Source organism: Centroberyx affinis, unplaced genomic scaffold (genome assembly GCF_046629955.1).
Source record: "Centroberyx affinis isolate AG114_WGS23_722 - 3 ecotype Tasmania unplaced genomic scaffold, CSIRO-AGI_Caff_v1 ptg004662l_1, whole genome shotgun sequence".
Taxonomy (NCBI): Eukaryota; Metazoa; Chordata; class Actinopteri; order Beryciformes; family Berycidae; genus Centroberyx; species Centroberyx affinis.
Genome location: NW_027282254.1, coordinates 50,038 through 72,510, shown reverse-complemented (window position 1 = coordinate 72,510; position 22,473 = coordinate 50,038). Strand labels below are relative to the sequence as shown.

Sequence of the window (22,473 nt, the reverse complement as noted above, 5' to 3'; positions counted from 1 at the left end):
CTTGTGGCTGCATTGCATTCTGGGGCCAGTTGCATAAAGCTAGTTTAAGACTAGTCTAAGCCTTAGACTGGTCTTCACAGGTTAGATTAGTCTAATTTAGACTGTATGTTGCTTAAATATTAAGAGTGACTTATTTTGAGGTAGAAAAGTTAGCCACACTCCCGCTGGCTAAGCTTGGGTTAAGAGCTTTGTTGCTATAGCAACGAGTGGCCTAATTGTCAGAGTGAGAAGTTATTTAATAAAAAATGGCAAATTTTTGGTTTTTGGAAAGAGTCTGAAGAAGAGAGAATCCTTAGAGACAGAAACAAACTACTAGAGATCTACAACAATGAAGAAGAAGGAACAGGTAAATGTTTGACTTAAGGTCACATTTAAGTCTAAGACCAGGTCTATCTTTATGCAACTGGCCCTTGGTTTCTGTCCTGCTCCTCTGGGTGGAGAAACTGGTCTCTCTCCTCTTCTCCGATGGATCTCTCCCTGTATGATTGTTGAACGTCTCTCGGTGCGAAACGGCGGCTCTAGAAAGAAGCCCTCGCTCTTTGATTCTGAGGGACTGACACCAAAAACCTGACGTTTACCGCTGAGGTTTTACATCCTGAAACATTTTCTCATATCAAACTCCACTGGAGCTGCTGGAAACATCTGGAGGTGACGTCACCTCGTCTACGATTGGCCGGTTATCCACCAAGAAGAAGAAAAATACACCAAACAACTAAATGGACCCAGAAATGCAAGGTGTTTTTAACAGTGTTAAAGTGTTTTAGGGTGGAATTTTCCTTTAAATAGAGATAATATAGAGTTAATAATCCCACAGAAGTAATATACAATAAAACAAGAAGAAAAAAGAAATTCAGCTCTGCAAAATAGTTGCATCATAACATTACAAAGCAGAGGTTTACCTGCATTAGGAAATCTACTATGTGTGAAGTTTGAAAAGGAAGTTAGATACTACAGGGAGAGACAGATGCTACGTTCAGGACTTCTCTCTTTTCCATCTGAATAATGTTACATAGAGCTGAATTTCATATTAGAACCACAACAGTGTGTAGTGTATCAGGTTGGATAAACACATCCACCAAACGCCCATGTTGTCACCTACTTGGGCTGCTGATCTGCAACACTGTGAGGGAAACAAGAAAAAGAAAGCAGCGTTAGAAAAACTGAACACATTGCAGCACAGTAAAATTTTTATTTTTCAGTGACAATTATTTGGTGTTGATAAGTGCTGATGTGGCGCTGGGGCCGCTGCTCAAAACCATCAAAAGTGTTAAATTAAAGCTCCCATATTCTCCACTCTCCAGAGTTTTATTTTGTGTCTTTCTGTCCATTCAAAGCTGTGTGTGTGGTGTCATGCACCAAAAACACTCTCAATCCATTTCTCCACGTTCATTTTCCAGCATCTCTCTGAGCCTTACCGAGAACAGGCTGTTTCTGTCACCGTGTCTTTAAGGCTCATTAATATTAACGACCCCTCCGTTCCCGATTGGCTGACCGTTTCGAGAGTGAAACGTGAGACGCCGCGGCCCGGGCAGCTACAGGTAGGGAAAACTCTCCGGGTTAATGGCTCGTTTAGAGGCTCGCTTTTCTAATATGGATTGTGTGGATTTAGTTTTGATACTTTCACCATGTTTAGATAGACCATCCAACTCCTTTAGAATCACAGAGGCGAGGGGAGTCCTGCTTTACACCATATGGGACCTTTAAACTCTGATGAGTGTGAACTGACAGAAACACTTGCATAGTGTTGATTTTGAAACTCTCAGAGCCAAACTAACCCTGACAACAGATTTTGGGATGAGTGCGCCTGCAGGACTTACATTTCTCCGTCGGCTGCTGGTTTCGGTGCTGGAGAGGCTGCCGGAGCCTCAGCTGTGCAGGGGGGAAGAAGTCGGGTTAGTCACATCTGTTCCCTCTCATTATCATGAAATTACACCGTGACGATGAGATTACAGGATTACCACAACAAACAGAGATAAAGTCTGAGTATAACCGAAGCTCAGCACAGAAGGTTTTACCTTTACAGGGAGTCGGGGGATTCTTCGCTGTGCCGTCTGGCTTCACATGAATATGGATCTCTGGCTGGGGGACCACCTTCTCAATGCTGTGCTTTATCCATTCAATCACCCTGCGATGCACACACACACACACACACACACACACACACACACGTTAGAATGATGAACACACATTACATTGGTTTGGCTGATACTACGACCGGATTGCAGCTACAGAAAAACCTGACAGGACATTTTATTTTTTCTTGTAATTATTCAGTAATGTTTTACGTAAATTAATTGTTTATTTAAAGGCAGTAATGTATCCCAGAGTTTCCCTATCATTGAATAGGAGTGGTGGGTCTCTCTGCCTTAAAGAGCTGCTGACACAATGAATTTCAATGGAGAGTTTTAGTGTCCCATCATAGTCTAAATGCTGTTCCAGAACTTTTCCACCCTGACAAGAATCAAATTCTGGGTGAAAATGCTAACTTTTTTTGGGGGGGGGGCATAACAATGGTCAATTTCAAACATATTATCGGCTCAAAATATCAGTATTGGCCTTTAGAAAGCCATACTGGTCAAACCCTAATAGTTGGACAGACACCTGGGTGGGAATGGCTTGTTGTTGTCTGTGTCTTCCTCGCGATCTGATACAACCTCCACCACAGGAATGTGAGGAAGAGGCTCTGCATCTGGAGAGAGAGAGGGAGACAGACAGCTGTCACTTTACAGCAGGCAGCGTCCTGGCCGGCTCTCTGTGTCTGCGGCTCCATGAACAACAATACTCATACGCTATCCTCACCTGGTACAGCTGCCATCTCTTGCACCTGAGGGGAAACAGACATTTAGACAGAGTCAACATGAGGTTAATGAGACAAGAGACAAGTGTTGCAGAGGAAACTGCTTGCAGGAGCGGCTCTGTAAGCCCGGGATTAGCTTTGGAAGAGTGTGTTAAGCAGATGATGAGGCGGCTAAGCTAGCGAGACCGAGGCTGCTCCAGCCTGCAGGCACAGCTGGGTGGAGTGAGACAGACCGAGCCCCGACCCACAAGTCCATTGTCTGGGTCCAGACCTTTGAATCCGCCCCCACACCTCCCAGTTGACTGATTCTGGTCTGGCATCGTGACATGAAACAGCGGTTTCTCGGTTGAAAAATGATAGGTCCAATGAGCGCCGGGGGGGGGGGGGGGGGGGGGGGGGGCTAACGATTAGCCAATCAGCATCAACTGAAGATGGAAATGGAGTGGAACGAGTTGGCAGTTCTGTCTGATATCAGGCAAACGAGTCCATACAGCAGGCACAACATTTACAGCTACACATGCAACTTTTTTTTTTACATTAAAGTAACAATAGTTCAGTCAGCAAACTCACATACGCGGATTATTAAGAATGAATGCAAATATAGTTTAGTATGGAGTCTAGGCTCTGATCTTGACAGGGAGTGACGACAGGGAACTTCCCACCCCGGGGGGAGACCTGGACTCAGAGCCTGCAGGTGGAGGCTGGGTGGAGGTGAGATGATGAAACCATGGAGGTGAGCAGCAGAGAACAGCAGCATGGCAGTGAGAGAGAGAGACTGAGCATGTGCAGGAAGCTTAAACAGACCGTCTTACTGAGGGGGGGGGGGGGCGCGCTGGATAAGAGCTGCAGGAGCAGAGAGTGGGTCAGCTGACTGCTAGCTTCGCAGGCTTTGCTTCATTCCTTATTCCCACGGCAGCCATTTTGTACGTATTTATGTAGAAACTAAAAGATTTCAAGAATCCTAAGGAGTATCCCCTAAAGTCCCAAAAAGTGATATTTTTTATCTTGTGTTAGTTAATTATCTAGGAACAAGTTATTATCTTGTGCGCACAAGATAATAAAATATCACCTTTCGGGACTTTAGGGGCTCCATAGAATATAGCTTCACATTTTAAGAAAATATATTTGGCCCACTATAGGTAGACTGTAATTTAGACCAGGTAGCTAGCTAGTCCATAAGCTAATAACTTCCCTGCTATATTCAGTAATCTTGTGGTTGGTGAGATTGCTAGCTAATTTTGTTAGGTCTAGTCCTCACTTATGTGTTGAAGTAACATTTTACATTTATGTATATATGCATATACAGTATATGTATACATACACACACACACACGTATACATATACTGTATATGTATATGCCAGTTTTTCGGGTACAGTTTCCCACACTGAGGGTTCAAAATGGCCGCCATGGGGGTCAATAAATAAATAGCAGTAATGTAGGGGACATTTTGGGGCGTATACCATGGGTGGTGGGCATGCTGGTTGGGCGTTGCCGACGGGTTGCTGGTTGTGGCTGTCAGGGCGAGGCTGTCAGCCACAACAACAACAACAACAACAACAACAGCGGAGGAGCAGGAAGAAAAGAAACAACAGCAAAGTTAAACATGCAAAAACACAACATTGCTTTTTTTAATTTGCTGTGTGTTTGCCATCTGCTTCTTTAACTCATCAAGATGACTGACAGGTGCTGGAGTGGCTTTCATACAGGAATTTTCTTTTATTATTTTCAGGTTCCAGGCACAGTTCAGAGCAGGTGTTCTTCCTCTTATTTTAAAGTCCAACTGTGGAAGTGTGCCACTGACAATGAATGTGTCAGTGAATCTGTGGACTCATTTCTACATCCACATGAGCTACATATCAGTCCCACTGGTCACCTTTCTATCTTTTTCAGTTCCCCTTTAACCTCTGGCACTTTTGCTCACTTCTGAATCCTAAATTGAAATGCCTTCCATGCAAAACCTTACTAGTCAATAGGCTTTTTACAGTTCATAATATTAATCATTTCTAGACAAAAAAATTCAGTGAACCAGAAGAGAGTGATTTGGTTTCCATCATATCCCGAGGTTTTTGGAGGCGTTGTCAATAAGATCTCGAGTCGGTCTCCTCCAAGGCCTTCAAATCCTGCTCTGTCTTTACTGTTGTACCTAATTACACCTTCTTGGGTCAGAGGACACCCATAATTCAACCGGACGCCCACGCTGTGCTGCTGTGTGTGTGTGTGTGTGTGTGTTAACGTGTTATTAAAGGACATCATCTCTTACCTCTGTCACCTCCTCAGGCTGAGCTGCCTCCTTGCTCTTCCCCTCAGGCTGCGGAACCACTTTTTCCAATCCCTGGACGAGCCAACCGATCATTCCTCGTCTGCGGAAGGAAAAAAACCCCCCCCCAAAACACACAAAAGGATTGATCGACAGAAAACCTCATTGGCAGCCACTGTGCCGGGCTGCCTGGCATGAGCACTAGGGGGCACTGCAGGGCCAAGGAAGCAGCATGGTTAGCAGCCTGAGGGGGAAAAAGCCGAGTGCAGAAAAGCCTCCGTTGACGAGCTGCAGGCCGTCCGCAGGTGTAAAATCTGCAAGTAAGAATAAGTTCTGTTTCGATTCACCTAATTAAAAAGTAATTTTGAACGGCAATGAAATTACTGCAACATGACCGTTCTACTCAGTCATTTAATCTAAACATGCTGAGTTACTGAGTTGACTGAAGGAGCCCACAGCCATCAGTGTTAACTACGGGAAGGGCAGTTAATTTTGCAATGGATTTTCATTTTTTTATGCAAACTGCAGAGAGATCCCATATGGAAAAGATTTACAAGAATCTAGCAAAATGTGTATATGTTCTGCCTTATATAAAGCTGTGTTTCTTATATGCAAGTGGAAACTTGACAAAACTCCACTATGAGCCTTGTAAGTCATGTTGGGCTTATAGGTTTTGTGGTATAAAAGCAATAAAAGGGTAACACTTTCGTGTAACACCGCATTATGTAATAACACCACATTATGTAATAACACCCGCATTTTGTAATAAATGTGTGTGTGTGTGTGTGTCTCCTGACATTTGTGTGTACCAGTACTTTGATGTTTGTGTTATACTGACACAAACATCTAATCTATCTATTTATTACATATTGCGTTCAGGCTGTGTGTTACAAAATGCGGCAGATTATTACAAAATGCAGGTGTTATTACATAATGAAGTGAAAATTTATTACATTTTGTTGAGTTATTACATAATGCGGTGTTATTACATAATGCGTTGTTACAAGGGGTCACTAAGTTTAGGGTTAGTTAATGCTTAATAAGGGTTAGTTAATGCTTAATTAGCATTAACTAACCCTTAATTAACAGTTAACTAATGTGTAATTTACTAATGGTGTTCATGTTAACTAAGGTATTAATTTATACATTATTTAATAGTTTATAAAGATGACTATTGAATAATGTATAAATGAATACCTTAGTTAACATGAACACCATTAGTAAATGATTACCAGACACATTAGTTAACTGTTAATTAAGGGTTAGTTAATGCTTATTAAGCATTAACTAACCCTTAACTTAGTGACCCTTATTGTAAAGTGTTACCAATAAAAGCTATAAATGCAAAACATATACAAATCATAGAGGGCAGACCTTCCATGACTCTTATAAAACCTTTCTGTATGGGATGAGTGCTGCAGAGCTGACACAGGGGGTTGATTTTGTTAACGGAAACAAAGGCCTACTTTGTTTTCATCAACGGTTTTTAGCACTTTCTATGTTCAAAGCTCAGTGTGATACCATCAGTCTACCGTGCAATTCCCACTAATTTTAATGGACTGTGCAGTCTGCATGCTGATGCCGCGGATTCATAAAGCAGCTTAGTATCTGGCGTTGCATTTGCATTTCGGTTGCATAATTACTCACTCTTCTCCTGGTTTACTGTCGTCCACAGAGGAGATAGAGAACACATAACAGGAATATCAGTAAACTACTATTAGATTAACACACACACAGCTAATACAAAGTAGTGCTTTCACACACACACACACACACACACACACACACTGTATTTTACCTGCTTACTGCATTTTCTTCCTGAAAATAGAAGGAGAGGAACGAGAACATTATCATAAAGTGTGTGTGACTTGAACTCTGAACAAGGCAACAGCAAACATGTCGTCCCTCATGAATAATGAAGTCCCGTCTGGGCCAATCAGGAACCAATATGTCACCTTATTTTGAGCTGTAATTCTAGCAAACGTTATAGAAACGAATAGATGAACGGACGGTCCAGGGCCGATCCGTAGAGTCCATGGACAATTACCAATTAATCATTTGCAAAAACTGACACCAGGTCAGCCGCGTTCAGTAGTGGAAGAAGTACTGAGATCTTTTACTTCAGTAAAAGTAGCAATACAACAATGTAAAGATACTCCATTACAAGTAAAAGTCCTGCATTCAAAATCTTACTTAAGTAAAAGTACATAAGTATTAGCAGCAAAATGTACTTAGAGTATCAAAGTAAACATACTCATTATGCAAACTGTCCCCATTTAGAGAGTTATATTTTTCATAAATTATTGGAATATTAATACTGATTTATTGACATACATGTACATGTAAGCAGCATTTTAAAGTTGTCAACGTGAAGCTAATCTTAACAATTTAGCTATACTTTTGGGTAGTCTAATCTATAACAATGTTATTTTATAGTGATTTTATAAAGATGATCAAATGTTTAAATAAGAAAATATTGATCTGAAAAGTAACTAGTAACTATAGCTGTGAAATACATGTAATGGAGTAAAAAGTACAATATTTCCCTCTAAAATGTAGTGGAGTATAAGTACAAAGTAGCATAAAATGGAAATACTCAAGTAAAGTACTTCAAAATTGTACTTAAGTGCAGTACTTGAGTAAATGTACTTAGTTACTTTCCACCACTGGCCGCGTTCCTGTCATATCGGATTTACTGGAAATACAATACAATACAATTACAAGTATGATAAATGGATACATTTTCTGTGGGCGCTGATGAAGTGCGGAAATCACAGTCAGTGCACTTCGTTTATAGTTGTTTTTAAATTCATATAATATTTTGAACGTTTTATTCATCTCAAGGGGTTTATCCTTCAATAAAATTCAACTCTGCAGCCGTTCCAACGAGATAAACGCGTCGTCCCCGTTCTTTTTTTTACGCTTCTTCCCCACGTGACCCTGAACGCAGCACCGGGGTTCCGGGGGGGGGCCTCTCACCTTGGCGGCGGCGGCGGCGGCGGTGTTGGCCCTGCCGGTCTTGGGCGTCCCTGCAGGCTGAGGGAGCGCGCTGTTCAGGCCCTGGGAGATCCACGTCAGCACTCCTGCCTGGGCGCTGGGCAGAGGGGAAGAGAGCTCATTTAGTCGACTTTTACATCGTGGCTTCGTACGTTTTTTTTTGTTTTTTTACCTCTGCCAAGGAGCTTATGTTTTCACCTGCTGGCTAGTTTGTCTGCCTGTCTGTCAGCAGAATATATCAAAACTTTATATATCAAAACTTTATATATCAAAACTTTATTAACAGATTTCCATTAAATTTGGCGGACAGATCAGCCTCAGGCCAAGGAGCAACTGATTAGATTTTTTTTTTATTTCCACCATTAGATGATTATGTTTTTTTTTTTTGTGCCATAACTATGAAACTAGCTGAGATAGAGACTTGATTCTAAATCCTAAGGGGATGTTTGCAGGGTCAAGAAATCAATTTAATTTAAAATTGAAGTGACAGGGATGATGTGTTTGGGTGAGACAGTCAGTTCAAGAATTATTCATTGTTGGTGGAGGTTTGAGTTTTTGTTTTTCCCTTTTTTTTGTGTGAAACCTTAGGGCAAACCAACAATGGACCATCTTTTTTTTTTTTAAATTTTACACAAAACAAAACAAAAAATGACTGCATAAACAACCAAACAACTAAATACATGAGTAAATAAAAAGGGTAAGGAGTGGGTGAAACAAGTAAAAAAAAAAAACAGAAATAAAACCAAGCAAAAAGCCCTCTTGCCCCGCCCCCAGCGCCCCACACACACACACACACAACATTAAAACTCGGTCACAGCAGCTTGCCGTCCCTTCTCTCAGACTCCTGTGTGAGGAGTTCATCAAAGGTTTCCAGACTGCAGTGAAAATCCTCAGTCTGTCCACAGGCAAAACTCTGATATCTCCTGTTCAGCAGAAGGCACTTCTGACCAGAACCAGAGTCAGTTCTGAAGAAGACTAGAGCAGCTCCGGGATAGATTCCTATTTTCAACTTTTCCGCTTTTTCACTTTTAAACGGTTAGGGTTAGGGTTAAGGCTAGAAGACATACATAGGCCTATATTGTCTCCCTGTTGTTATTATTTCTTCATTCTCCCCTTTCTCCCAATTCCCCACCAAGACGCATTTTATTGGAGGGATTATATATGATATTAAATAATCGTCGAAGATTGAAGAATGAGGGTCTATTTTTTTTTTTTTTTTTTTTTTTTTAAACATTTATTTATTGATTTTATACATTTAACACATTATAACAACTGAACCCTCCCCCAAGTCAAACAAATGGCAGTATATAATTCTGAGTGTCTATTTTTAATAAATCCTGTTTGATCAGGAGAGATAATTGATGGGAGGACTAATTCCAGTCGCGTTGCCAGAAGTTTGGCTAGAATTTCATAGTCGACATTTACCAAGCTAATTGGACTTTGGAGGGTCTTTGTTTTTTTTTAAGAATAAGACAAATAGTTGCCTGAGTGAGAGTTTGTGGAAGAGTACCATTTACTAATGCTTCATTGTACATTTCAATTAGAATAGGGGCTATTTTGGAAAAAAGCTTTTTCATAAAACTCAAAGCTGAATAGCCGCCAGGCCCTGGGCTTCTCCCGGATTGAAGGGATTTGACAGCATTAGACAATTCTCCAACAGTGATAGGTTGCTCTAATTTTTCAACCAAATCACAGCTGACTAAAGGCACAGCAAGGGAGTGGAAGAAATCATCCAATTCTAACACGTCTGCTTCATTTTCAGAGGTATATAAAGACTGGTAAAATCTCTTGAACTCAGACCCCCTGGGGTCTAATGATATCCCAGACGATGTATGAATTTTAGGAATCTGGTGTGATGATGATATTTGACGTAGTTTGTGAGCTAATCATTTACTGGTTGTATCTCCCTGTTCGTAGTAAGTGCTCCTAGACTTGGCAAGCAGTTCAGTAACCTGGTCTGGTAGTAATGTGTCAAATTCTGCTTGCAAAGTTAAACGCTCCTTATAAATATCCGGAGATGGTGAAACGGCCCAAGACATTTTATTCTCATTGTTATTTTATTATTACTAGATTATATTATTAAACTTGTACCTGTTTCACAAAATAAGTAACTGGGAGAAGGATAAGGATGAAACTGTCAATTATTCTGTTTAGTTCTCTGTTGCTAATTTGAGTCGAAGGAGATTTTAATTTTAGTTTTAGTAGACTTGATGCATGAAGAGCAGACTTGAGACTTGACCTGACTTGGGTTCTGGTGACTTGGGACTCGACTCTGACTTGTACTCTGATGACTTGAAAAGGTTTCTAAAGTCTTGACTTGAGATCTTGTGTTTGTGTAAATGACTCAGATTGAAAGTGATGAGATTTGTTCCAGCAGACGACTGAATTTAAATTCTGTTTTCTGAATTTGTATGGAATGATTGAATTTATTGAAGTTGAAACTGATTATAGAAATCAAACTCATGATGCTCTTACCAAGTTTTTATCCTATTAAAACCATATTGCATTGAAAAGTCCTAGATATTTAGTTTTCTTTAAGATATTAAATTGATACTGGACTCTTGATTTGTTCTGACTTGACTTGCTGTTCTACATTTAGACTCGAGACTTGACTTGAGACTTGTGCCTCAAAACGTGAGACTGACTTGGTCACACCTCTGATAGCTATAGATTATAGCTGGGCGAAAATATTCTCTGACGTTTTAATTAGAATTTTCTTTTTTATCATTAATTCATGATAGCTTGATATCATTTTGTCTTCACGATTTGATGTTACTGAAAGATGAATGATGATATTGAGTTATGGATGGCTGGGTAACTCACCTGGTCTCCTCTGCGCCCTGTGCATCCTGTTTCATCTTGTCAGCGCTCGGAGCTGTGAAGCAGGAAGCGATCTGATCAGTGTGAAGCAGAGGATTGATCTACAGACACATTCTGTTAATCATGTTGACACCTTACCATTTTTGCTTTCATCTTGAAATGTTACTTTCTTCTCCTGTTCAGACACACAAAAGTGCTATTATTTGACACATAATAGAAAACTATAAGAATAAACGTATTTGTATTGCACTCCTTTTTAGAACACAAAGTGCTTAACATTAAAATAAAATGAAACAGCAAAATAAAACGGATAGAAACAAGGCAAGAACACAGTAAGACCATAGGAGGCTAAATATATTAGTATAAATGCATCACATAAAGACATGTACAGCATATACTGGTTAGCCCAAACTGAAAACATAGTACCATATACCAGTGGATATAAAAAGTAGGGATGGGACGATATATAAAAATTCAATATATCACAATACAAAAATGTGACAATCCATATCATGGGGCAGAAAAATGTATATTGACATCAGTTATTCTGCTGTAGTAATCAAAAATGAGACTCTTGACCATCACAGTTTCACAAGCTCTCCATCCAAATTATATTATTGTCACTTTGTAATGACATTTTTAAATTGTTGTTTACATTCTAGCAGCCAATGGCATCGCTAGAAAGATTTGAGTCTCAGAAATAAACAGAATTCTGCACAGTCAGACTTTGTTGTCACTGAACTTTTATTGATCACATCGTATCCTGGTTGTATCGAATCTAGAGCCACATAATGCGTATTGAATCGTATCGTGAGATTAGTGAGACATAGAAACACATGTAAACAAACGGTGTGACTTACGGGTGGAGGAGCAGGAGCGGGGGCGGGAGGAGGGGCGGGGGAAGGGGCAGGAGCGGGAGGCGGGGCGGCCGGTTTCTCCTTCTCCTCTTCGACTTTTTTGGCAGGAAGCTCAGGGGGCTGGGGAACCACCTTCACCACCCAGCTCAACATCCTGAAGAGCAACAACACACACACACAGACAGCTGAGCTCCTGAGGAAGATTCACTGTCAAGAAGAACAAGCCAGTCAAAAGACACCGCCCGCCAAAAGTCTGGGGACACCTAGCTTTTGAAATTGTTTCAAGGTCCCATATTATTTTGTGTCTTGAGGTCCATTCAAAGCTGTGTGTGTGGTGTCATGAACCAAAAAACACTCTCAATCCATTTTCTCCACGTTCATTTTCCAGCATCTCTCTGAGCCTTACCAAGAACAGGCTGTTTCTGTCACTGTGTCTTTAAGACTCATTAATATTAACGACCCCTCTGTTCTGATTGGCTAACCGTTTTGAGAGTGAAACGTGAGACGCCGCGGCCCGGGCAGCTACAGGTAGGGAAAACTCTCCGGTAAATAAACGATGACAACCGCTCAACCGCTTTGAAAAAAAACACTTTGTTAGTCTATTATTTCTCGTTTAGAGGCTCGCTTTTCTAATATGGATTGTGTGGATTTAGTTTTGATACTTTCACCATGTTTAGATAGACCATCCAACTCCTTTATCATCACAGAGGCAAGGGGAGTCCTGCTTTACACCATATGGGACCTTTAATAAAGAAGTTAAAGTTTTCATCATCGGTTTGGAAAAACTGAACCCATTAAAGACTAACTAGGTTTTAGTTGGAGAAAAAAAATCATACATGCAAATATTTGTGATGATAACCTTCTCTTCACAGCAAAGAAACACTTGATTGATTGATTAAATACTGCAGATCCAAAGTACTAGGAACCATCTATTTTATGTTAACAAAAGCATTGCAAGCACTTTTTTTCCCTCACTTCTTCATTGAAAAATAACAGAGAAAATCAATAATACTTTAAAGTTTTTTTTGAAAAGGTAACGTGCCCCCAAAATTGACGGGCGGTGTATATCTCTACCCCCCCCCCACCTTCTCCCTCTTCTGCGTGAGGTGTTCAGATCATGTTTGGCTGAGTGTCACTCTCAATTAGCGCTGAGTGGGCATGACCCTAATCTAGCGACAGGAGGTGTTTGACGGTAGGAAATAGCCGCGTCACATTCTGCACACGGGATGAGAACATTTCAAAAAGTGCAGATGTCTAGTGTCATAATTTGTAGGTTTTTTTTTTTTTTGTTTTGTTTTTTGCAGATCAGAGAAGCAGAAACCCCCACAGACCTTCACCTGCAACAACATGTTAAAAGAAAGGCTGCTTTAACTGGCACTAAAGGAAACACAGTATTGGCTGGTTGAGGTGTTTTAGGGTGAAAGAAAGGTCAGTCAGTCAGTCAGTCAGTCAGTCAGCCGCTGTGCAATGCTAGGCAAGGCAGGTTTATTTCTATAGCACATTTCGTACACAAAGGCAATTCAAAGTGCTTTACACAAGGTATAAGACATTAGATGAATAATAATAATAAAATGAACAAATAAAAAGATAAAGTGTATAAGAGAGAATAAGTAAAGTAGACATGTATCTGCACTGCTACATGGTCACCTTCGTCAGAGTAGGATTTTGAAGAAATATCTAATTGCAATGATTTTGACTGATATTGCAATTGCAATATGATTTGCGATATTAGAGGGAATGATAATTTTTACATCATTATTCTCATTTTCATTGAAAAACATATTAAAATGATTATGGTGTGATTTTTGCGGGGATCTGTACCAAACAAAGATGTTTTCTTAGGTCTGCAGAACGACAATATTTCATTCAAAATGGTATTTTGACACACATTTCACCTTTCACAAATATTGCGCCTAAATTGCAGTAGGCCATATTGCGATTTCGATAAAATTTAGATTAATTGTTCAGCCCTACGTCAGAGCTAGCAAAACGTTTCCAATAACTGAAGTCAGTTTAGTATTTGGACTGAGGTTGGACTGATATGTGTTTCTGAAGGCTGACACCGATGTTTTCACACTGAAGCTGCAGATAGACAATATTCCCTGCTGTTATTCAATATCTTTAAATTTGACCATTTTCATGCTCCAAAAAAACAATCCATGTCAGGCTGGGAAAGCTTCTGAAACAGCATTTAGAGCATTATGGGACACTAAAACTCTCCACTGAACCCAGTGGAACCACTGAAATTCTTTTAGTGTCAGCAGCTCTTTAAGGCAGGTTGACCCACCACACATATTCAATGGTAGAGAAACTCTGGGATACATTACTGCTTTTAACTGAAGAATCAATTTGTGTTTCTGTAGCTGTGGTCAGGAGGAACCTGCATCAAATCAGAGGTGGACGACACTGACTGGATGATATTTAATAAAAGCCCTAGTATATCGTAGGGCTGGGCAATATATCGATATTATATCGATATCGTGATATGAGACAAGATATCGTCTTAGATTTTGGATATCGTAATATGGTGATATGGCATAAGTGTCTTTTCCTGGTTTTAAAGGCTGCATTACAGTAAAGTGATGTCATTTTCTGAACTTACCAGACTGTTCTAGCTGTTCTATTATTTGCCTTTACCCACTTAGTCATTATATCCACATTACTGATGATTATTTATCAAAAATCTCATTGTGTAAATATTTTGTGAAAGCACCAATAGTCATCCCTGCAATACTGTCGCAATATCGATATCAAAGTATTTGGTCAAAAATATTGTGATATTTGATTTTTGTCCATATCGCCCAGCCCTATATCGGTCCAGTATATCGTCAAACTGATGTATCGGTCTAACCCTAATATGGGTGAAAAAGAATAGATTTTGATATGGGTCACGAGAACAATGCGACAGATTGTTTTACCTAGACTAGGAGGAGGTGTTGCTGTCGTGGCTGGGAAAAGTCGCAAAAACTTTCCCCATGAATAAAAAACTAAATGCCAGGAGGACAGAAAACTACTTGTCGGTCCCACGGCCTTCTAGGACTGAAGGACCACAATGGAAACAAGTCTTGTACTTTCTTGTGTTTTATCCTCAATAGTTTTTTTAATCAGTTGTATTATATTACATTGTATATATGTAACTTGTTTTAAAATGATCAAATAAATCCAATAACACAACAGCAGCAAATCCTGACAGTGCTCACGACTCACAAATTTTGATCATCCTGAAATCCAGTTGAAAACCCAACACAGCAGCAAGTTCATAGTGCGTCTACAAGTTTGATGACAGCCAAAGGTCTCTGTGTGTTTTTTGGGGGTGTAGGGTGGGGTGGGGGTATGGGGTGGGGCGGGGGTCTGTCCGGTTCAGGGGGGGGGGTTCTCTGTCCTACCTGAGGGCTTCAGCGAGGGTCCAGCATCCCAGAGGCTGTAGAGCTGTGAAGGCTGCGGGGATCCGAGCGATGTGGGCGGATTAGAACTCGCTGGGGTTTCTGCTAACAGGATTACCGGCTTGAAGGGCAGAGCCGGCCCGGGACAGGGGGGAGCGCAGATTAGTGTCCCGGCAGCTGGAGCGCCCGGCAGGGGGCAGGAAGGCCCGGCCCCCCCCCGGTCCTCAACTCCTCTGGGGGACCACAGACACGGATTAGCTCTTAACGCTCAGCAGGTTGTCTTGTGTCTCTCTGGTTTCACGGTGTTCTTAATATATTTTCCTACTGATGTCATTTTCGCCTTTATTAGCCAAAGTGCTGAAACGATCAGTCAATTAATCGATTAGTCGATCGACAGAAAATTAATCGAATATAATTTTGGTAATCTAATCGTTTTAGTCATTTAGCAAGTAAAAATACCAAACATTTGCTGGTTACAGCTTCACAAATGTTCAGATTTTCTGCTTTTCTCCGTTTCATATCATTAAAAAATGAATCCTTTGTTTTTTTTGGCTGCTGGTCAAACTGAGTAAGCAATTTTTAAAAATCACCTTGGGTTCTGGTAGCTTGTGATGGGCATTTATTATTATTTTTGACATTTGATAATGAAAATAGATAATAATAATAATGAGATATAATAATAATTTCCCGTTGCAGCCCTTATTAGACAGTTCCAAGTAGAGTGAGACAGGACAGATGGGAGAGAGAGAGAAGGCATGACATGTGACAAAGGTCCTGGGCTGGATTCGAAACCCCGGACGTTGCGATTAGACGGTACGACCTTAGCCCACTGATCCACCAGGACGTCCCGTTTGATCACATTTGAATAGCGCTTCATCACTGTCGGGGGGGGGGGAGGGGAAACCTAATTTCTCCAAAAACGAAAAACTTTTTTGGAACTAAGAAAAAAACCTCGCCTTGCTTTCAGCTTGATCACCATGTATTTTTGAGTTGATCCAGTGGAGTCTGAAAGGGTTTCATTTCCCTTCTGAACTCAGGCCAGGGGGGGGTAGTTAGCAGTGATGGTGTTGTTCTTTGATGATGATGATGGTGATGATGATGATGATGATGATGATGATGATGATGATGATGGTGATGGTTGTGACACTGTTTCACGATGTTGGCGACCTCGGCTAATTATGTCGAATTTATTTTGTTTACGATGACGTTGTCGGTTATGTTGTTTACATAAGGCTGTTGTATTTACATATTCATGTTTGTATTTATATTGGTGACATGCTGATATTGTAACTGATGTCCCGGAATTCAGCACTTTATTCGCGTTTTATTTGCGTAAGCGCTTTGGTACTTTTATTTTTGTATGCAATTCTTTCATTGGGAAGGTCAACTTGCGACCGCTGTTGTTCTCCCCGAGCCCCCCCCCCCCTTTGATGTACCCTACGTAGGTGCCTCTGTACTTTATAGCTTTGTATCTACGTCCGTCTTGTATGTCTTGCTGCAAAACCAATTGCCCTCCGGGGGACAAATAAAGTTGAAAGTTGAAGTTGAAGTAGAATATTCTCAACCCATAGAGTGAGCATGCAATCCTTCAGAAGTTCAAACATGAAAATCACCAAAATGGGGTGAGAGTTACATGGTTTTCACAGGCCAACAAAGGCCTGCTGATAGGTGTGTCGTTCGCCTGTCAACATGGTTCTTGTGTGGTGACAAAACCGAAAGCTGTCACCTGCTATGTGACGGGAACCAACGGGAGTCAGAGTTGTCAGACCTTTCCCCATAAACAGAAAAACAAAAATTTGCTGTCACATTTTGTTTACTCCCCCTCTCTCTGTTTGAGTCTCCTCTAGGGGGGGGGGGTGATGGATGGGCCGGCGTCACAAAAAGACCCTCTGATCTCCCATAACACCTCATGCTGTGCTGCAGGAACCTGGTCTGACTCTCCACTCTTCATAGAAATAGTGCTGCTCTGCTTTGCTTTTGCACCTTCATGGGTTTGTCTGTGTAGGAGAATCCTGATCGGTGCGATGCTGGACTGGTTTTGATGTGCGGTTCTTGCATTTGTTGTTCTACCTAGAAACGTTTCTCTGCTGTAAGACAGAAACAAACAAGTACAGATTCTGTCAAACATGGAAGAAACTAATGACATTTCCTCACTATGCTGTAAGCTTTTTTTGAGTATTATTTCCGTAATTAGTAAGTAAGTCAGTAATTTTACTTTTACTTAAAACAATATTCCACTTAGTTTTAACATGGGGGTTATTCGGCTTTGACCGCCATGAAAACCAGAATATAATCTCCTCACCAAGATCAGATGCAGCTGGACGAGTTTGTAGTGTTCAGATTTTGACTTCCCATTCATTTGAATGAGGCAAGAAAATAACCTGAAAACTGACATTTAACACGTTGGTGAACAGATCCAACAACTGACGTTTGGTCATATTTTTTAGAGCATAACTTTGCCAAATAGCGTTTTTATTTATAGATGAGAACATAGCGGAGGGATACATGCCTCCGCTATGTTTTCTTCTATCAAATATGACCAAACGTCACCTTCTCTAATGGATCTCTTGCCTTTTAAGGTTGCACCTTAAGGTTTCCCCTTGTTGGACCGGGAAGATTCTTCTATATTTTTTAACTGCTCGGACAGGAAATGTACTGGCTCACATTCAAATTTTTTCAAATAATAAAAATAAAAATAATAGACCCCCTGTTGAACATTTTATAGTTACAAACTCTATGGACAAAAATGGTTTTCCACAAAAAAAAAAAAAAAAAGGTACCACCTATTTAAGACCTTTTCGGGACCTTTACTGTTCAGAGTGCACAGCACCTGGAAAGGCTTTGGAGGCAGTTGTTTGGGTTTCAGCGGATTGGAGAGCCGTGTGTTTTTCAGTTTTTGAAATTGGATCGCAGCTGCAGCCGTGATGCCGGTGACGGTGCGACTATCGACTGGAGCTGCTGAGTGGGACATCAAGCCGGTTGTTCACAGCTCATGCGGGGGCCACGCAGGTGGAACTGGAGTGGTTTGCTTTCAGATATGAGTGTGTTTCTGTGTCAGAGCCAATCTGTCGGGTATGAGCGCACTGCAGCGGCTGGGCTAAAGCTGTTAATGTGGCCCCTAGGAGGATTAGCCGCTAACAAGGTTAAGAACAGCGTCAGCGAAAGAGGGGATTGGGCTGCCAGCTACCTGAGAAGGTTTGGAACTCTTCACACTCAGCTTCCATGGTTTAGATTTCATTCACAAGGGCTCAGAATAAGAGTAATGTTCCCCATGATGTTTTTCAAATGAATGTAGTTTAGTTGAAAGGATATTTAATGAATGAACATGAAGACCCTGAAGTGAGGCAAACCTGCTGAGTGGAGGCTTTCCAGTTCAAACTGGCCTGATTGGACGGATTTCAGTAATTCTTTAGTGAGGGAGCCAATCAGGAGCAAGTACAGCTGTGATGCGTTTCCTGCAGTTGGAAAAAAAAAAAAAGGTTTGAAGATACAATAACTTTAAATTTAACAACTCAAACAAAATCACATTTTAACATTGTCTGCATTAAACATCTTTGATCATGTATGTATATAAATTGAGGAAAATTTAAATTCCTATACCATGGCTGCAACAAACTCCCAGAAGAACTCAGAAGTCTCTTTTTATGCATTTTATTCTTATTTATTCTCTCTTGTTATACACTTTATGTCTTTTTATTTGGTTTTTTTTTTGTCTTATCCTGTATTTCTTATCCAATGTCTTATATACCTTGAGTAAAGCTTACTTTGAGTTGCCTTTGTGTATGAAATGTGCTCTATATAAATAAACTTGCCTTGCTATCTGCTTCTCACTCTCTTCACTGGACCTGGATGTGCTAATTTATGAAAAAGTAGAGCTAATCAGTCAGTCACCAGTAAGCTAGTGGGTTAATTGCCTGAACATTGAGCATTTTTCCTCCTGAAAGCTCTCTGCAAGACCTGAATCAGGATTCGTGTTTCTGGCTTTTAACCGACGTTGGGCTCTTTCAGATTTTTGTGCTTCCATTATCGTGCAGGGCGTCTCGTCTCGGGCTCTGTGGCGTCCCAGCGGCTCCAGATCCAGATTATGTGTTTGCCTTTAAAATGACACTTTCCTTTATGGAGCATGCAGCACGTATCTTCCCTTTGTTACGGCTGATTACTCCGTTCCCTTTATTTTATAGCACTTTGTAACTTTAAGGGCTTATTGTTATTCATCCCAAATCTATATTTTACTTTATGTGACATTAGAATACAAACGACTGCACGCTGAATTAACTCTGCTTTGACAATTCATTAAACAAAAGGCGTTTCCCCCCCCCCCCCCCCCTAGAGGGACTCTTTTCATCCCTCTGCAGGATGTTGGCTTCAGTCCAGCTGCAGTGTCTTGGGGGGGGGGGGGGGGGTGAGGATGAGTTTAATAGCTTTTCCAAACCAGGAGGGGAGGAGGCGGCAGATCAGACAGTTTTAGCTCCGAGAGAGAGGATAATAAGCTTTTAGACATTTCCTAAGACAGAGTGATGTGATCAGCATGTAAGACACTTCAGATTTGGCTTTTTTTTTTTTCTGTCCCACAGCGACAGAAGTCAAACGAGTACAAGCACATCAATGAATATATCTGTGGTTCCTGGAAGAGGAAGACCGATTTACAACGACTTTTTTCAATATGAGAGAAAGTATTTTTCTTATATGACCTAGTTCATATGGGAAACAAGCTATCGAATGTGTTTATACGTAAGTGTTTATGCGAATGTGTGTATACGAAAAAGATGTATTTATCATTCTGGTTGTAGTTATTTGCTTTACAAGTTATTGAAGGTGGAAAAACAAATATCCACCAAATATCTAATAGACCTATCAAGCTAACTTTACTTCAGTTTTTACGTGTAGATGGAGAGAGTGATAGCGATAACCCCAACCCTTACTCAAACCCCAACTTGTCTCTCTGCTGCAGTGCATTCTGGTCTCTCTCCTGCTCCTCTGGGTGGAGAAACCGGTCTCTCTCCTCTTCTCCGATGGATTTCTCCCTGTATGATTGTTGAACGTCTCTCGGTGGCAAAATGGCGGCTCTAGAAAGAAGCTCTTTGATTCTGAGGGACTGACACCAAAGACGTTTTCCTGCTGAGGTTTTACATCCTGAAACATTTTCTCAAACTCCACTGGAGCTGCTGGAAACTTCTGGAGGTGACGTCACCTCGTCTACGATTGGCCGGTTATCCACCAAGAAGAAGAATGACTACTGAATGGGCCCAGAAATGCAAAGTACATCACCAATAACTGCTTTTAAACAGTGTTACGACTGTCCTCTATACAGCAAGACTCCCAGCCTAGTCAGCAGAATAAACAGTTTCAGCTGGATCACATATGACAGTTGAAAGTGCAACAAGAACGAGCTTAAGGTATATTTGAGGATTGGTATCACTTTAACTTTTTCCATTCACAGGGCTTCTTCTTCTTCTTCTGACCTTTTAAAACTTCAGACCCAGCGGAGCCTGCTGCTCCCGCTCATCCCCTGGATCCTGCTTTTCTAAAATTATCCGCCGGTGCCAAAGGTGACGTTTGGCTTATCTATTCCATTTGACCCTTGAAACTTAGAATATCCCAGGATTTGGACGACCGCTTCAGTTCTCCTCTTGTTAAAAGGGAGGAACATAAGTCCCTCTCTACTCAGTAATTACAAGCCTATTTCTAGGGTGGAAAAAGAACCAAAATATTCTACTCATGCTGAAGTACTGTTACTGAAAGTCTAGAAGTAAATGGTAGCTCATTTCAGATGTACTTTAAAAACACAGACTTTGTTATATATGATCTTCCCCATGCAATATGAAAAGGACAACAAGACAAACCAGTCCAAACCAGGTTCAACTGAAATAAAAAAAAAATAAAGTGAATCAACAAAGTAAAGCATGAAATCGCAATTTCAATGCAATTGAAATTCATTCATTGCAATACAATGCCTACAAAATGTTTACTCTGTAATGGATGTGTTTTGAAATTTAGCTGAAAGGGTTTGGATCCCCCTCTCTGTCCCGATCTTTCCTGGGTCTCTCCACTTTCATCTGTCTAATAAAAGGCACAGAATGCCAATACATAATCTTAAAAAAACAAACTATTGGCTTTTTATTGAAAGTACACAAACAAACCTGCGTGATGTTGTTTCTTCCAGTCTTGTCCGTTTCTGTCCCCGAGCATTAATTCTGGTTAGGGAGCAACTAAAGGAATTCTTACACGAAACGCTTTTCTATCAATTCACCAACCAGCAGAGCAATAAACTGACAGCTGTGAAAAGTTGAAAATGATAGATCTGTTGCCTTATATAGGCCTAATAAGCAGCAGAGTGTCTCTCTATTTTTAGATCTTTCAAAGTCTATTTAAAAACCTCTCAAACTTTGACACTGTTGCTCAAATGATCCAGAAAAAAAAGCTGGAATCGAACTGTTTCTGAACCCTGTGCACACAATCTGATGGTATGATATCATTTAAAAAATATGATCTGCTGTATGTGTGAAGGAGCGCCCCAGGGCTCTGTGCTCGGCCATCTGTTATTTACTAGCCGTGTTAATAATCGAGGACAAAAATGTGTCAAATGCAAATCTTCATCTCTATGCTTAGGATGTATGTTAATTTCCTTCCCACTGCTGTCAGACTTTATAATCAACACTGCTCCCAGTAGACCACACACACCAAGACTGACAAATTCACTCATGTGCAATATCAATGTATACCTAACTGTGCAATATCAATATTTCCTATGTTTAATAATGTGAATTCAACTGTAACTGTTTACTTATTTATTTATTATATCTTGCTTTTTACTGATGCCTTTTTACTTGCTTTTGCACTATCCCTTTGCTGCTGTAACACTGTAAATTTCCCGGTTGTGGGATTAATAAAGGATTATCTTATCTTATTTTATCTTATCTGCAGTTTAACTTTTGTTAACTGAAGCCACAAAATGTTTTCACCTATTGTTACTACACAAGACAAACTGACTGAGACCAGAGATTTAGATCACTTTCTCTACATTGACCAACTTTTGATTTTGTGCCTCTGTATGTCATCATGTGATTTATATTGTGAATTTAAAGAGGACTTTAAGTTTGAAAAGTATCTACTTTGTGGAAACAGGAGGTACGGCCAGGCTATTTGTAATTTCCGAGTTTCTAATAGTAAAATTCCCAAAATAACAGGAAGATACAAAGGTCTGGAAAGGTTTTGTAATTTATGTAATGACAACTGTCTGGAGGATCAATATCACGTTTTGTTTGAATGTAAAAACACAAGAATTGTTGAGAATAGAAAGAAGTACCTGCCACAATACCTTCCATCCAGCATTTTTGAGTAATGTTCTGCTCTCTTTAAA

The 22,473-nt window shown here is 40.5% G+C and overlaps 1 protein-coding gene across 1 annotated transcript in view; it reads right to left on the bottom strand.

Moving 5' to 3' along the window:
* Positions 1–11,883, bottom strand: part of LOC139665691 (cyclic nucleotide-gated channel beta-3-like) — a 49,508-nt gene extending 37,625 nt beyond the window's left edge. The window contains 14 exon segments of the mRNA XM_071544781.1: positions 1,100–1,120; positions 1,818–1,869; positions 2,016–2,125; positions 2,602–2,689; positions 2,800–2,824; positions 4,260–4,325; positions 5,060–5,159; positions 6,704–6,718; positions 6,855–6,874; positions 8,036–8,139; positions 9,654–9,748; positions 10,877–10,928; positions 11,012–11,048; positions 11,752–11,883. Of these exon segments, the coding sequence (XP_071400882.1) occupies positions 1,100–1,120; positions 1,818–1,869; positions 2,016–2,125; positions 2,602–2,689; positions 2,800–2,824; positions 4,260–4,325; positions 5,060–5,159; positions 6,704–6,718; positions 6,855–6,874; positions 8,036–8,139; positions 9,654–9,748; positions 10,877–10,928; positions 11,012–11,048; positions 11,752–11,883 (917 nt within the window).
* Positions 11,884–22,473: the final 10,590 nt, after the last annotated feature.